Below are 17500 nucleotides of genomic sequence, written 5' to 3'. Positions count from 1 at the left end.
CTGCTATCTATCTCTATCTTTCTATATTTAATAGATCTTCCCTTTCACTATCCACCCTAGCTTTTTATATCTCTTATCTATCTGACAGAGACCTTCCCTTTCATCACCCCTGTTATCTATCTCTCTTTCTATCATCTAATAGACCTTTTATTTCACCATTCTCCCCAGATATCTATCTCCATCTCTCTTTTAATAGGCCTTACATTTCACCATCCTTCCTAGCTGTCTATCTCAATCTTTTTATCTTCATCCTTCTCAGCTAATCTATCTGTTATCTATCTGTCTTCTATAGACCTCCCCTTTCACCAATTTCCACAACTATCTATCTCTTCATCTTTCTCTCTTCTCATAGACCTCCCCTATCGCCACCCTTCCTATCTATCTACCCTTCCATCACCCACTGACTATTCCCTTTCACGATCCTGCTATCTATCTCTCCTCTTACTATCTTCATCATCCTTCCCTATTAATCCATCTCTCCTCTCACTATCTTCATTATCCTTCCCTATTAATCCATCTCTCCTCTCACTATCTTCATTATCCTTCCCACCTATCCATCTCTCCTCTTCCTATCTTCATTATCCTTCCCTATTAATCCATCTCTCCTCTTCCTATCTACATTATCCTTCCCTATTAACCCATCTCCTTACCCATCCACCTCCTACAGACACGTACCTGTACCCGGTGGAGAGTCCAGTGCAGCGTCCATGGCCAGGGAGAGTCCGGAAAAGTGAAGAGAAGATAACTTGGACATCGCTGTGTTCTCCGCCGAGAGGGTCTCCAGACGCTCCGCCCACAAGCCGTCGCGGGACCGGAAGTGGGCGTGGTGTATTGACCTGGAATGGATGGGGTGGGTGGGGTGGGGGTGGGAAAGGAGGAGGGGGGAGGTTATAGTTTTGATGGAGGGAGGGAGGTTGGGAGGGATGGGAGGAAGAAGGGAAAGAAGAAGAAAGGAGGGAGGAGGGAAGAAAGGAGACAGGGTGAGGGAGAGGGAGAGAGAGAGGGAGAGGGAGAGGGAGAGGGAGAGGGAGAGGAGAGAGGGAGAGGGAGAGAGAGGGAGAGAGAGAGAGAGAGAGAGAGAGAGAGAGAGAGAGAGAGAGAGAGAGAGAGAGAGAGAGAGAGAGAGAGAGAGAGAGAGAGAGTTTCCTCTCTCTCTCTCTCTCTCTCTCTCTCTCTCTCTATCTCTCTTTTATTTTATGAAAATAATATGTGATGAATTATACACACACTTTCACGAACAGGAAAAGCCCACAATGAACTAATTTGGTCTTAGCCATAGCCAAGGACTACATTTACATTTATTACTATTTTCTATTTACTTTTATTTTTTTATTATTATATTGGCATGTTATTCCAATGTACGTACATTCAATTCACCATTACTCAAATGTGCCTTCACTTATCAAATTCAAAATGATAAAAAATAAAATAATTACAATAATGACGCTAACAAAAAATAGATAAATAGATAAATGAAAATTTGAATATAAAGAAAAAAGATACATAATAAAAAGCAAATAAAAGTAAAAAAAAAAGATAAATAGAAAAAAACATGTATCCATCAACCAGTCACCCACCCACACACCCACAGACTCATTCACCCACACCTACACATTCACCCACACACACTCATTCACCCACACTTACACATCCACCCAACATACATTCATTCACCCACACCTACACATCCAACCACACACACATTCATCCAACCACCCACCCATCCATTCACTCACTCACCCATCAACCCACACTCACCCACCCCCATCCAACTAACCACCCACACACCCACACACCTTCACCCATCCCCACCCACTCACACACCCTCACCCACCCACCCACTCACACACCCTCACCCTCCCTCTCCCACCCACCCACACACCCTCACCCCCATCCTCTCACCCCTCATCCACTTACCCACCCATGCACACCCTCACGCGCCCCCATCCAACTAACCACCCACTCACATCCACCCTCACTCACCCACACCCATACCCACCCACCCTCACCCACTCCCATCTAACTAACCACCCACACCCATCCACCCACACCCATCCACTCACCCACCCTCACCCACTCCCATCTAACTAACCACCCCCATCCACCGGCACCCACACATCCACCAACCCACACCCACCCTCCTTACCTCGGGTGCGGCTCCATCGCGAGGGCGGTCCGCAGAAACCGGGACAAAGTGACTCTGTTGTTCTGCCGCAAAAACGCACTTTCCCGCCGAAGACAAGACGCGAACAAAATGGCGCCGGGCGGAGCTGTCATGGCGGCCTCGACTGTCCTCTTGGAGTGATCTTTGCGCTGGTTGAGGGTCAGTGTGGCCTGTGAGGTGGAAGAGAGAGGGTGTCTTTTTATTAGTTGTGTGTGGTTCATCTAGCAGACTTTGCCTATCCTAAATCTATCTAGTTCACCTATAAGATGTGCCCAATCCTGATTTATCCAGTCCTTCTACATGATCTAATCCTGATCTAGCCAATTCGTTTAGAACAAGAGCCTAATCTTAATCTATCCCATTCATCTAGAAGACATAAGCATCGGTCACAGCCGGCCGTACTTCCACTCTACGGTGATTCTACGGAGAGAGAGAGAGAGAGAGAGAGAGAGAGAGAGAGAGAGAGAGAGAGAGAGAGAGAGAGAGAGAGAGAGAGAGAGAGAGAGAGAGAGAGAGAGAGAGAGAGAGAGAGAGAAAGAAAGAGAGAGAGAGAGAGAGAGAGAGAACGTCAAACAAGATATGGACGACGCAGGTTTTCCTTGCGAAAGTTTGATCCCGCAGACCGCCCGTGGCACGTACAATGGCTCATGATCAAGCACAAATACCTCTACGGCTTCCACAGAAGAGCCGAGGACGCACGTGCCCCTTGCCTTTTTTTGTTTCTCTTTTTAAATATATACTTTTCGTGGAAATAGAAGCGGTTGTCCGAGACGCAATCTTCACCGCGAGAGTGAAATAAGATGGGCGCACCATAATACGAGTATAAAAAATAAACAGGATATCCGAGCACTGCTCATTCATGAAGTAATACGCATACCTACCTCTTCTACTCACGCACTCATAACCGCACCCCTCCCCCCCCCCACCCAGCAAAACCCATGATTGGCACATGGGCCCATAGGCCTACCACAGTGCCAATTGGACTGAGGAAAGGAGTGCCAAGGAGCATATGAAAGGCTCTTTTGAGATAGGAGATGGAGGTGGGAGGGCCGGTTTCGGTTACTGTTATTGTTATCATTATTGTTATTGTTCTGATTATTATGGAGACGAAGCACATTCTGCCTTTAAATGTATGCATTCAACACAAAAAATCGACAAAAGACGTACGGCGACAGTACGGCCATTGCGTCCAAACGAGCGTTGAAATTGCGAGGGATGTAAAGACAACGAACGTTCGCCGTGCAGTCCTTTCTACTCGTGCGTCGTGTCTGTCGTGCAGCTATCGCAAGACTGCCGTACTTCCTCCTTACTACCTCTCGAGGCACTCACGCGCCAAAACGCAAGAGTTGCTGCGAGCTTCTTACATATATATATATATATATATATATATATATATATATATATGTATGTATAAGTATATATATACATATATATATATATATATATATATATATAAATACATATATATATATATATATATATATATATATATAAATACATATATATATATATATATATATATATATATATATATATATATATATATATATATATATATATCATACACACACACACGCACACTCACACACACATATATATATATACATATATATACTCCAGGCCACCCACGAGACTTGCCTAATCCTCACCTCCACGGCTTGGAAACCGACGGCGATGTGGACCGAATCCGTCAGCAGCTCGCCATCCTGAGTCACGTGAATCGCCACCACAGTGAGTCTGGGCCACGTCTCCCTCGACACGGTGAGGCTCAGAGTCCAGACGACGTCACTTCCGGCGGCAGTGACCTCTTCCGTCGCCGAGTAGATCAGGACGCCTTTTGACATGACCTGCGGGGTGGGGATGGGGGGGTGCGAGGGGGGGGGAGGTTGTTAAAGAGTTGTTGGTGTTTTTTGTTGCTGTTTCTGTATGTTTATGGTGTTGTGGTGGTTTGGTTGTTAGTGTCTTGATTGTAATCATTATCATTATAATTCTTATTACAATTATCATAATCATTATTATCATTACCATCATCACCATCATCGCCATTATCATTATTCTTATCATTATCATTGCTGTTATTGTAACTGTTACTATTGTTGTTGCTATCCTTATCATAATCATAGCCATTAATGAATGGTAAAACATAACCATTGTTATTGTTATCATTCCTTATTCTCATCACCACCACCATAGACATCATCGTCATCATCACCACCACCACCACAATCAACTCAAAACCCAACCCACCAAATACTGGAACTTCTCCATCCTGAAATTCGCCCTGACATGACAGATCGCAAACTCCCCGACGTGAGCTGAAGTCGTACTCGAAGTGACGTGAATGTACCGGCCCGAGCGAGAGTGAGGTCGTACCGCTTGGACAGCCGTCGAAGCGGTACCTCTGTCGTCCTTGTAAACAGCTGACAGGCGCAGGTTGGTCGCTTCTCTGGGGACGGTGAAGGTGAAGCTGGAATGGGGGTTTGTGGGTAAATTTTATTGTTTTTTAATTGTGTTTATGGATGGGTGAGTTGAGGAAGGGAGGGAGGGAGGAGGGAGGGAGGGGAGGGGAGGGAGGAACGGAGGGAAGGAGGGGAGGGAGGGAAAGAGGGAGGGGGGAAGGAAGGGAGGAGGGAGGGAGGGAGGAGGGAATGTATGAATGAAGGAAGAACTGAAGGAATGAACGAATGCTGGGGGAAGAAATAAATGAAGGAAGCAAAACTTAATGAAGGAGAGAAGGGAAGTAAATAATGAATGAATGAATGAAGAAACGAAAGGATGAATTAATGAATATATATCTGTCGTATACACCAACACAGATACACATATATATTTATATGCATATATATACACACATATACAAACATACATACACACACACACACACATACACACATACATATATATATATATATATATATATATATATATATATATATATATATATATATATATATAAATACATATATATATGTACATATATATATATATATAAATATATATAAATATATATATATATATATATATATATATATATGTATATATATGTATATATATATATGTATATATATATATATATATATATATATATATATATATATATATATAAACGGTGAAACTGAGAAATAACAATGAATTGATGAAAAAGCGAAGGAATGAACGAATACACATCCGCCATTTCACTCACCGTAGCATTCCACTTTTCCGAAACTCTGCACCGGAGGCTACGCGCAGGAAGTCGTCCAGCTGTGGCAAGTGCACGCGTTCGGATGCGCTGTCATCGGCGTATCTTCGGAGGAGGTGGGCGGGGCTTGAGGCAGTGCTGTCCTTTGGGCTGACTACGATCTGTGGGCGTGTATATTTGTATGTATATGGAGTGTGTATATTTATGTGTGTGTGCGTATGTAGGTATGTATGTGCGCGCGCACACACACACACACACACACACACACACACACACACACACACACACACACACACACACACACACACACACACACACACACACACACACACACACACACAAGTAAGTATATATGTCCTCATGTATGCATACAGTATATACCGGCTGCCATGTAAATGGAAGCTGGTAATTTCTCTGTACTCATTTTAGTCTTAAAGTTAAGCAAGCCCTTTGCATGGTGATGAATAATCCAAGAGAGAGAGAGAGAGAGAGAGAGAGAGAGAGAGAGAGAGAGAGAGAGAGAGAGAGAGAGAGAGAGAGAGAGAGAGAGAGAGAGAGAGAGAGAGAGAGAGAGACATAAATAAAACAGAAACACGGACAGAAAAAGACTGAATAACCAGAACCAGAACGAAAGCGACACAGACACACACATAAACAACCACAAAGAGAGACAAAAAAGAGAGAGAAAAATGAGACAAACAAACAAACAACAACAAACAACAACAAAAAACACTTACCTCCGGCAGATCTTCCCTGGCTCCATTCGCAAGGGTAACTGATGCTCTCACAACAAGATGAGATCCCTGCAGCCTCTCTCCCTCTAAAGGAGCTGAGTCCTCGTACTTGACCGTTATCTGAAGAACACTGATCAGCAATGAAAAAGAAAAAAAGAAAAGAAAAGAAAAGAAAAGAAGAGAAAAGACAAAAAAAAAGAAAAGAAGAGAAGAGAAGAGAAGAGAACAGAAGTAAAGAGAAGAGAAGAGAAGAGAAGAGAAGAGAAGAGAAGGGAAGGGAAGGGAAGGGAAGGGAAGGGAAGGGAAGGGGAGATAAGAGAAGGGAAGAGAAGAGAAGAGAAGAGAAGAGAAGAGAAGAGAAGAGAAGAGAAGAGAAGACCAGAGAGAAGAGAAGAGAAAAGAGAAGAGAAAAGAAAATAAACGTGGTTATAGATGAAAATATAGGTAACTGTGATAAAGAGATGTGTCAATAATTGGGATCGTTGGAAAGGAAAATATAGGTAATTGTGAGGACACTGATCAGCAATGAAAGGCTATTAAAGATGAAAATATAGGTATTTGTGATAAAAAGACTTATCTCAAATAATTGTGATTGCTGGTAAGGAAAATGTAGGTAATTGTGATATAAAGACTTATCATGATTAATTGTGATCGTTGGTAAAAGATGTAAGTATAAAAGAACAGAAAAGAAAGACAATAACGGAATTTGTAAATATAAAAGAACAGAAAAGAAAGACAATGACAGAATTAAAGGAGGTAAATATAAGAGAAAGCACAAGGGACTTACCACACCCGACATAAGCATCCCGGGCTTAAACACGAGAGGGTCAGGACCAACAAATTCCACCCTTACGTCATCACTTACAAAACGTGTCCTGAAAAAAAAAAAAAAAAATGGATGAAGATTAAACATGAGATAAAAAAAAAGTCGCAAGGAATAAAACAACTATAATAATGCTTGAATAAAACAAGAAACAAAACAAAACAAAAAATCGCAAGGAATATGACATTTAAATAATGATGCTTGAAAAAACAAGAAACAAAACAAAAAATCGCAAGGAATAAAACAACTATAATAATGCTTGAAAAAAACAAGAAACAAAACAAAACAAAAAGTCGCAACGAATATAACAACTATAACAATGCTTGCACACGGGTCGACAGTAAGAGTATCTAGGCCTACAATGTGTCCTTCGAAGCTCGTATATTTTCAATGATGAGTTCTTGATAAGGCAATTTATACTAGATTATAGGGGGGGCTGCAATACGTCACTTGGTTAACACTAAGAAGCTTATTTCAGCAACTCTCATCACTCTAAAGTGACTGAACCTGCATATCTTGAGGTGTTTTCTTTGTGTAATAGAATTCCTGGTGAGCATTTACTTAATAAAATGTTGGTTTATTTTACTTTTGGGAATCTGCGAATCGAATCTATTTATCTATTCGTCATAACTGTATCCCTCTTAATCTTCTTACAAGTATTATTTGTCAATCAAATCTGAAAATGTGCAATCTAAATGTGATATATTTATTAACAAAATTTGAATACAAAATAGACATGGCAAATTCTGAATTCAGACTACTGTCAATCAGCTTATAAACATGAAGGCTTACAGATTTATGACGAAGTTAAGATAGGTTATGGTGTGACTAGTGTGAATCAAGTTAGGACTAGTTTAAGCTAGGTTAGGTTATGATTTGACTATTTCAAATCAAGTTAAGACTAGGTTCAGTTAGGCTAGGTTACGGTTTGGCTATTTCAAATAAAGTTAAAACTAGGTTAAGTTATGGTTTGGCTACTTTAAATTAAGTTAGGTTAGGTTTAGCTATTTTCCGGTTAGATTAGCAATACATAAAAAAGCAGGTTAGAACCCTTATAAACTCACAGTGAACCTCACCTAGCATGTCCAGTCATAGTCGATCCTTCAAAAATATTGTGTACATTCACCTGCACCATAACTTCCACCTGACGAAGATCTGTTGTAGTTTCGTCCATCAAGAGGTCCGTCGAGAAGCTAAAATTATGCCAACCGTTTACCTATAGGAAAAAGTAATTGATAATCACCAGACATCAGGAAAAGGTAATTCCTATCTGTTGTTAAAAGGGTCTCTTGCTGTGTGGGTATGGAACACCTCGTTGATATAAGTAAAAGAGTGGACTCTTTGTTTCACTTCTGAAGTTATAACAATGTCGCATAAAATGATGCAAATGATTATTAAAGTAGCTCTTTCTAGCATCCCATGGCAATGCCTTATCTGCTTTTCACTTCTGTAAATCTGTGCGATATATTATCAATAGTGTTTCATCAGTAGATATTCTTTGGCAATGGTCTAAAATGAACAACAGTAAAACTTGTAAAGAAAAAAAGAAAGAAAGAAAAAAATATATATCTATTGATATTTACAGTAAACTGGCAAGTGAGCGGGGCTTAGCTCAACAGTTGCCAACGAGGATTTTCAAGACAGTGGTGACATCTACCTTAGTTATTACTAAACTTCCTATCAATATTGTTTTTGGACTGCAGCTGTAGCAATACTTTGTGAACAGTTTTCTCTCTTCTGTTTTAGATTCTTAACAGATAAATTAATTCAAGCTAAGAATATTCTGAACTGAAGTGTCTAAAAGTCATATCTTAAAAGCTTCCATCAGTGACCAGAGTGAATGTCCTTTGTGGTGACTTCAGTAAAAGCGACATAAACTTGCAGTATGGACATTTCTGGTGACGTGAGTGAATGAATGTCAAACTGCATGCAATATGATTTCTGTGATTTTCGCGAGTGGAATGACAGACCGTGAGGATAACATTAATTATAATGTATACATCTTTTCCAGTGGAAGTGAAGGCAACGCATAATTACCATGTCGACGTCTTCTGATGACCTTAGTGTTATAACGCCCTGCATTACATAATACATCATTCGAACTCACAGACCGTACCACGTGACTCCAAAGTGTTCCACGCCGCCTGGGTGACGCCAAGAGGGTGATTCTAACCAAGGTCTATATGAGTACTTATATAAACCTTGATTTTAACTATACACCCCAAGCCACGCTCCCATCACTTGGTCAGACACAAGGCAGCCCAGCTTGACCTCTCACTCAGACTCAGACACACACTCTTCCGTACGGTCAGAGAATGACCCAGCCTCTACGCTTACCCGCAGCCGCCCTCGCCAGGGATGGTTATCCGCGGACACCACTTCCAGCACTGACCAGTCTCTTTCGTATCGTGTTCTATTCTACTTGTGTGTAAACTTTTAATCATAAAGAGTTAAGCCGTTATCAAGTATGTTACTCTGCCCACCAGTATCAATATAGGTCAATACCTGTTTTTTAAATACACAAAATATTGGACAGCAAAAGTAATGGTATATTTAGTGTGAACAGTTTAACTTCAATGAACGGAGTGTCAAGAATCACACGACTGTGACCAAACTGTCAGGCAATGAAGACAGCATTTACGTACATGGACGTCCTTTCTGGTACCTCCAGCAAAAGAAGTATCGAACAGTACAACCAATGTTACTTACAATATGCACATCCTTTTTAGTGACTTTAATAAACGAAGAATCGGGTAGTGATACTGGACTCTTCTTGTACAGCGTGACAGTGGCATTCCCTGACACTGGCATGTAAGTCTTGAACAGTGCTAGGAACCTGCCTCTGACTGCCTTTTCACTCACGGAGGTGTAGAAAGGCATCTCGACATTTACCTATGGTAAATGAAAATACATTTGGAAATCAAGTAACAGTGATAATGGTAATGTCGACCATAATGGTGATGCATTAAAATAATTACATACTTAATTAGTAATTGTATTTCAGATTAAAATGATTAAAGAGTACTGCATGAAAATTCTGAAAAAATAAATGAATAATTAAATAAAATATAATAAAAAATAAATACTGATTTAGCTAACACACATCATCATAGACAAGATCAACAATGCATAACATTTCCTAAGTAACCCATAAAAATTACCTCGTACCTCAAATGCTTTGGGGATAAATTTTGTGACAAGGAATGGCTGTTCGTCGACTTGCCTTCCCACAACAACTTTGATGCGCCACCACCCTTTCTTAGGCACGGAGGGGGTGGAAAAGCACAGCTGCACCACACCTGTAAAGTTAAGGGGGATTGAGTGCCGTATTTAGAAACGTGGGGTGTGGGGTACCCGGCAGGTGTTAGTGCACGAGAGCAATTGGGCAAATGATGACAGTCTATTTACGTGGGTCCGTGTGTGATACATGTGATTATAGTATGTAATTATCATATTTAATATTATTTGTTTAATTGCATACTCAGATAGGTTTTGCGACTGTGGGATGAAACTGGGGTGTGTGCTATAATTAATAAAATTGGCTTCTTGAGAAAACACCTTTTTAAAAGAAACAAACTAAAACTTGACCCTCGTAAAGCAAACCAAATAAATAGGTAATTCATGGTAAGATGTATTTTTTAACAAATTTTTGTAAAACCGCACAAAAATTATAAATATCTCATTACATGCATTCCCAGTTGTGACATAATTTATAAAGTACATTTCTCCCCACCTTCACGTTCATCATTCAATCTTGCCACTGTGTGAGCGGCCAATTTCGACTCACGAATCCGAATCACGAACCAATTCGACCAAGTGACAAGTGATTCGGATCCAAGTGTCGAAACTGGCGGTCGACTCATTGGCAACGCTGATTGAAAGTGTAACCAGGGAAAAAGGATAAAACTAGCCATTAAAGTGTTTCAGAATACTTTATTTTGTTACCATCTTAATGCCATATCATATTGGATCAAGTTTTTAGTGGTACATTTCTTATTACTTAACTGTAATTTCAAATATGTATCGGTAGCTAATCTGTAACCAGCATTTTATTCCATGGAAATATTACAAATCACGAATATGATTTTTTTTATTCATTATTATTTTTATTTATTCATCATTTTTTTTTTCTTTTTGCAAATCATCCCCATTAGCTTTTCAGTTATCAAATAAGTATCACCAACACATCAACGACTTACCATGTGCTTGTTTGTCTCGATTTATGAAAGTGTAATTCAAGAATAAAATGAATAAGAGTAAACAAAGCAGAGACACTTACCTACATTTGGAAACCGAGAAACCCATCGACGCATAACATAGCGCTCGGGATCCTGTTATAAAAAATAATAATTAAAAGATATAAAATTAATAAGAAAGAAAGAAAGGAAACAACTCAACTAATTCAATAGAGCATAAATGAATGAAGTGAAACAGAAAGGTATGAATATTAGAGACTGAAAAGAAAACACAAAGAACAGAATAATATTATATATATATATATATATATATATATATATATATATATATATATATATATATATATATATATATATATATATATATATATATATATATATATATATATATATATATATATATATATATATATATAAGAAATAGAAAAGCTTTTGATAGAATAATATAGAAAAATCTAACACAAAAATCAAATAGAAAAAACAACACCAAAATTAACGTAGGGAAAAAACAGCAAAAATAAAATAAAAGAGAATCAAACAAGACAATAAATAGAGAAGAAAAGCAAAAAAATAAATACATGAATATAACATGAACAACCCCAAACAATACAAAAAGTAAAATGTTACAAAGCAAATAGCAGCAATTTCAGAATATCCATCTAAAACCAAAAAAAAAAAAAAAAAAAAAAAAAAAAATTCAAAACAAAGGAATAATCTAGAAAAATCTAACAAAATAGATAGAGGCAAAACTAGACAAAACAGATAATAGACACTTACAAGAACGAAGACGTCGACAGGCCCGTCATAAGGAGTCAAATCCCTCCTCAGAAGAACGACACGAAACTGCACTGTGAAAAAAGTCTTAAACTCGAGAAAAGGTATGAATGAGAATGGATATCTTCACAGTACAAGAGATGTATTTGACCGGTTTCGATTCTATCTTGTCAGAATTATGTATTTCTGGCGAGGATAGTCGAAACCGGTCAAATACATCTCTTGTATTGTGAAGATATCCAGAAATACATATTGCTGACGAAGATAGAACCGAAACCAGTCAAATACTTCCCTTGGATTGTGAAGATATCCATTCCCCTTCATACCTTTTCTACATTTGTCAACATGAATACGGTTAATTGAACTCCTTCGCGATATGTAGGCCTATAGATATTTAGATTGATTGTAGATTGGTAGATAAGATAGGTAGATATATAGGTTGAGAGGTAGAAAGATAGGTAGATATATAAATAGCTGGATAGAATGATAGATAACTAAATGAAGATATACATGAATTTACATTCACTTTCATGGAAACATTAGACCAGGGGTTCCCAATCTGGGGGTACTTTCTAAGGGACTATGAAGCAATATAAAAATTATAACATCGAATTTATCTTTGGGGGATAATCTTTGTACTCTGAGGACATTCAATACCTCTGTTTCATATGTTTGGTATTTGTAAAATTCACAAATTTTCCTTTCCTGAGACTGGACAGGAGAAGAGCAAAAACTAAAAGGGTTACGTGGTTTGTAATACAGAGGTCCAAGGAAAACACGATAATCCAAACTTTGGGAATCACTGTGTGTGTATGTGTGCGTGTGAATGTATGTATGTGTTCACGTGTCTGTATCCGTGTACGCTTGTATACCTATGTATCAATACATATTTACATGAATGTAACATGGTATGAATACGCTTCCTTAGTCATGTAGATATACAGAAACTCTTCCTTTTTCCACAAGGCTTAATTCAGAAACAAGAACCCTAATAGCAATCATAAGATCACAACACCTGCTAGGAATCTACCGTCGCGTCTTCGTATGAATTATAAATGAAGTTGCACTTGGTTTGCAGTATCTGCGTCTTATCAGGAAGACCAGAGTGAATCTTACTAATTTTCCTTTAATAAAACGTTGGTGAGGACTATGTATATAGTAAAGTGTATGTAAGAGAATGATTCCTCTAGTAAGGAAGGTATTGCCATTATCATCATAGTTATTCGTATGATACTGATAATAAAAAAATTGAAAATAATGATGATGGTTACAATATAGTAATGATATAATTATTGTTACTATCATGGATTAATATCATGGTAATGAAAATGATAATTATGATAATGAATAATAGCAGTAATAACTAAACAATAAACAAAAATGATATAATATAGTTATTACTTCATTCACAACCAGTACTATAATTATGATATTAATTGCGTTCCGACCGTTCAATAAAGTTCATCAAAACGTCCTCAGTTTAACTAATCCAGGGTGTTACTTTGTGAATAATGATATATAGTATTATTATTTATATTAACTTCGTGTTCGAACATATCTGTTTTATTAAAAAAATTAAAAAAGCGTGTAATATTTTCAATAATTTATTATTTTCTCGTAATATTATGTTCAATGTGACTGCGGACTTCAGGTCACTCCTCTGCGTTGTAACGAATTGATAATACATAATCTGAATATTTTTAATGCGAATCTAGGAAAATCTTATTCGAACTTTATTAATATAATTATCGTTATTATTGCAATCATTTGTTATTATTATCATAATTGTTATTATCATTGTTGTTATTATTGTCCTCATTATTAGTATCATTATTGTTATAATTATCATTCTTGTTAGTAATATTTTTTTATCAATGTTAACATCATCGTCATTGATATTAACGTTATTATTATTATTAATGATTATCATTATTATCATTATAATTATTTTCATCATCATAATTGTTGGTGTTGCTATTGTTCTTCTTCCTGTTATCCTCATTATTATTACTATTACTATTATCATTGTCATTGCTATCATTATTATTGTAATAATAATAATAATTGTTATTATTATTATCATTGCTATTATGGTTATCATCATTATTATCATTCTTCTTTTTTCTTATTATGTCTATCTTTATCATTCTTATTCTTATTTTCGTTATTGTTATCGTCTTCGTCATCATCATTATCATCACTATTATTATCCTGATAATAATACTAATACTACTAATTATAGTTATTATTATCAATACTATTATTGTTATTATCATTTTTATCATTCATCTTTTCTTCTTATCATTATCATTATAATTATCATTGTTATTATTATAATAATTCTTCTCCTTCGAATGTGCGTGCATGGACTAATATGACCATGATAATAATGATAATGATAATGTGATGATAATACTGATAATAATAATAACAAGAAGACAACAACAACAACAATAATAATAATATATGATAATGATATTCATAATAAAGTTATTAGCATTTTCATTATTACAATTATTATCATCACTATCATTACTGTCATAATCATTGTTATTATGATTAAAACATCATCTTGACTGCTTTCCCCACAAAAAAAAAAAAACTGTACTCTGTGTTTCTGATAAATCCACTTGTCCGATTTTTGAAATGGTTTAAAAGTTCAATGGCATTATTTTGAGCGTATTTAAAAAAAAAAAAAAAAAAAATCGTGATACATAGAGACTTCTCCAGAGGTGGTCGATTTCGTTTAAAATCTGACATTCATAATTTGTGCCATTATCAAATCAATTGAGCATATTGTTGTGCTATTCTGCGTCTGATCGAGGTTGTCTTTATCAATCGTACACCATGGCAACTAAGGAAAAGCTCCAGCACAGCGGCCTCAACATAGCATTTTTAACCTTCAGCTGCCCTGGTGTTTGTCAGAGTTTATGACACTTTTTTTTGCCGATTTTTGAAAACGTCTTTCGTACTTTTTCCAAGATTTTGTAAAAATAGTATCTTCATTACCATTATTGTCATTATCCTTATTATCACTCTTCTTTTCTTCTAGATATTATTCCTATATATATTATTATTTCCTCATACCCTCATACATGTTTCCCATTACATTACGGACTGCCTCCAAGATTTGACAAGGCCTACTAGGTACTGTTACGTTTTGTTGCGTTCACCCGTTTTACTACGGTCTACTTAGTATCTTATCTGCACCTTGACTGCCGTGGCAAATTTTTAAAATCTTGAAAATGTGAATCGGCATCCACGGTCTGTGCCGTTTGTGTCCCGTTCTCCCGGGTTATGTCAAATTTCTCGTCCATCCCGTTCAGTCCACTGCAGCCTGAACCGTGGTTGCCGTGATGATAGTATACAGAAGCGTAATTTCATATACTATTAAACTTTTTAGGCCTATCGAAAATACTAAAAAATTAAGAAGTGATCAGGAAGCATACATTATAATTAAGCTTAAATATATATCCTATGTGACTGCGGACTTAAAGTCACTTCTTTGCGGTGTAAAATAAGCAATTTAAGCCTATTGAGAGAACAAGTAATTTAAGTAGGAAATTAAGAGATTCTCCTAATTTTAGTACGCTTAAATTTATGATCCATATGACTGCGGACTTAACGTCACTCTTCGGCGGTGTAAAATGAGTTGATAATTGACAATAAAAATATTAAAGAATGACTCACACCAACGCATCATAATACGAATCTATGGAAATCATATTCGAACTTTATTATCATCATTATATATTATAATCATTGTAAAGGTATTGTAGTTATTATTATTCTTTTTGTTATCATTGTTGTTATTTGGTTTTAATAATCGTCACTGTCATTGTTATTGTTATTATTACCATTATTATTATTACCATTATGTTGTTTTGTTGTGTATTTTTATTATTGTCATTATCATTATTATCATTGCTATTATTACCATTATCATTATCATCATTATTATCACTATTATCATTATTATTGGTGTTTCTATTACTATTATTGTCACTCTTTATCACTTTAATTTATTTTTACAATTATCATTGTTGCTGTTATTGTTATTGTTAGTTATTATTATTATCATCGCTATCCTTATCCTTATTATTATTGCTGTTTTATCTTCATTACCATTATTGTCATTATCCTTATTATCATTCTTCTTTTCTTCTAGATATTATTCCTATATATATTATTATTTCTTTATTATTTCCAAGATTTTGTAAAAGATTGCTGCGAATGGAGCATTTGCGAGATTCTAGGATTCTTGGCAGTACTCCGAGGATTTCCGGATTTCCAAAGAATTCCTTAAGCATTTCCGGATTTTTTTTCGGATTTCCAGGCAGTGTACGGGATTTCCGAGGCGAAACGACCCTCATATACATGTTTCCCATTACATTACGGACTGCCTCCAAGATTTGACAAGGCCTACTAGGTACTGTTACGTTTTGTTGCGTTCACCCGTTTTACTACGGTCTACTTAGTATCTTATCTGCACCTTGACTGCCGTGGCAAATTGTTAAAATCTTGAAAATGTGAATCGGCATCCACGGTCTGTGCCGTTTGTGTCCCGTTCTCCCGAGTTTTGTCAAATTTCTCGTCCATCCCGTTCAGTCCACTGCGGCCTGAACCGTAGTTGCCGTGATTATATTATAATTAAGCGTATTTTCATATACTATTAAACCTTATAGGCCTTTCGAGAAAATAAAAAATAATAATAACCATACAACAAAATAATCCTTATATCACGATTAAATGTATATTCCATGTGACTGCGGACTTAATGTCACTCCTTTGCGGTGTAAAATGAATGGATAGTTGGTAATAAAAATATTAAAGAATGACTCACACGAACGCATCATAATACGAATCTATGAAAATCCTATTCGAACTTCATCATTATCTTTATATATTACCTTTATTGTAAAGGTATTGTAGTTATTGTTATTCTTATCGATGTTGTTATCATTTTTGTTATTCATTTTAATTATCGTCATTATCATTGTCATTGTTATTATTACCATTATTATTATTATCATTATACTGTTTTGTTGCGTATTTTTATTATTGTCATTATCATTATCATTGCTATTATTACCATTATCATTATCATCATTATTATCACTATTGTTATTATTATCATTATCATTATCATTATTATTATTATTATTATTATTATTATTATTATTATTATTATCACTGGTGTTTCTATTATTATTGCTGTCACTCGCATCACTTTAAATTTCATTACAAATACCATTGTTGCTGTTATAGTTGTTACTGTTATTTACATTATTATCACTATCATTGTCACTGATATGATTGTTATTATTATTGTTATCATTATCATTATTATAATTGTTATTTTATCATCATTGCTATTATTGTTATTCTCCCTATTATCATTCTTCTTTTCTTCTAGATATCATTCCTATATATATTGTTATTACTTTAGTATTATTACCATCAATATTATATGATATTATTGTTGTTGTTATCTTTATTTTTTATTATCCATATAATAATGATAACTATAATAACCATAATGATAACTATAATTATCGTTGCTATTATTATTATCCTTTTATCATTCATCTTTTGTTATTCTTCTTATCATCGTGATTACTACTACTA

The 17500-nt window shown here is 36.1% G+C and overlaps 1 protein-coding gene across 1 annotated transcript in view; it reads right to left on the bottom strand.

Moving 5' to 3' along the window:
* Positions 1-17500, bottom strand: part of LOC113829465 (CD109 antigen) — a 36109-nt gene that overhangs the window by 16760 nt on the left and 1849 nt on the right. Inside the window, exons 4-16 of the mRNA XM_070119127.1 lie at positions 11726-11946; positions 11182-11233; positions 10636-10773; positions 10071-10201; positions 9612-9794; positions 7979-8118; positions 6867-6954; positions 6083-6199; positions 5349-5506; positions 4412-4631; positions 3814-4011; positions 2147-2334; positions 676-836 (exon numbers count right to left, since the gene is read on the bottom strand). Coding sequence (XP_069975228.1) covers positions 676-836; positions 2147-2334; positions 3814-4011; positions 4412-4631; positions 5349-5506; positions 6083-6199; positions 6867-6954; positions 7979-8118; positions 9612-9794; positions 10071-10201; positions 10636-10773; positions 11182-11233; positions 11726-11946 — 1995 coding nt within the window. The remainder of the gene's footprint in view (positions 1-675; positions 837-2146; positions 2335-3813; positions 4012-4411; positions 4632-5348; positions 5507-6082; positions 6200-6866; positions 6955-7978; positions 8119-9611; positions 9795-10070; positions 10202-10635; positions 10774-11181; positions 11234-11725; positions 11947-17500) is intronic.

Source organism: Penaeus vannamei, chromosome 43, assembly GCF_042767895.1.
Source record: "Penaeus vannamei isolate JL-2024 chromosome 43, ASM4276789v1, whole genome shotgun sequence".
Taxonomy (NCBI): domain Eukaryota; kingdom Metazoa; phylum Arthropoda; class Malacostraca; order Decapoda; family Penaeidae; genus Penaeus; species Penaeus vannamei.
This window is presented reverse-complemented; position numbering and strand designations above follow the sequence as displayed.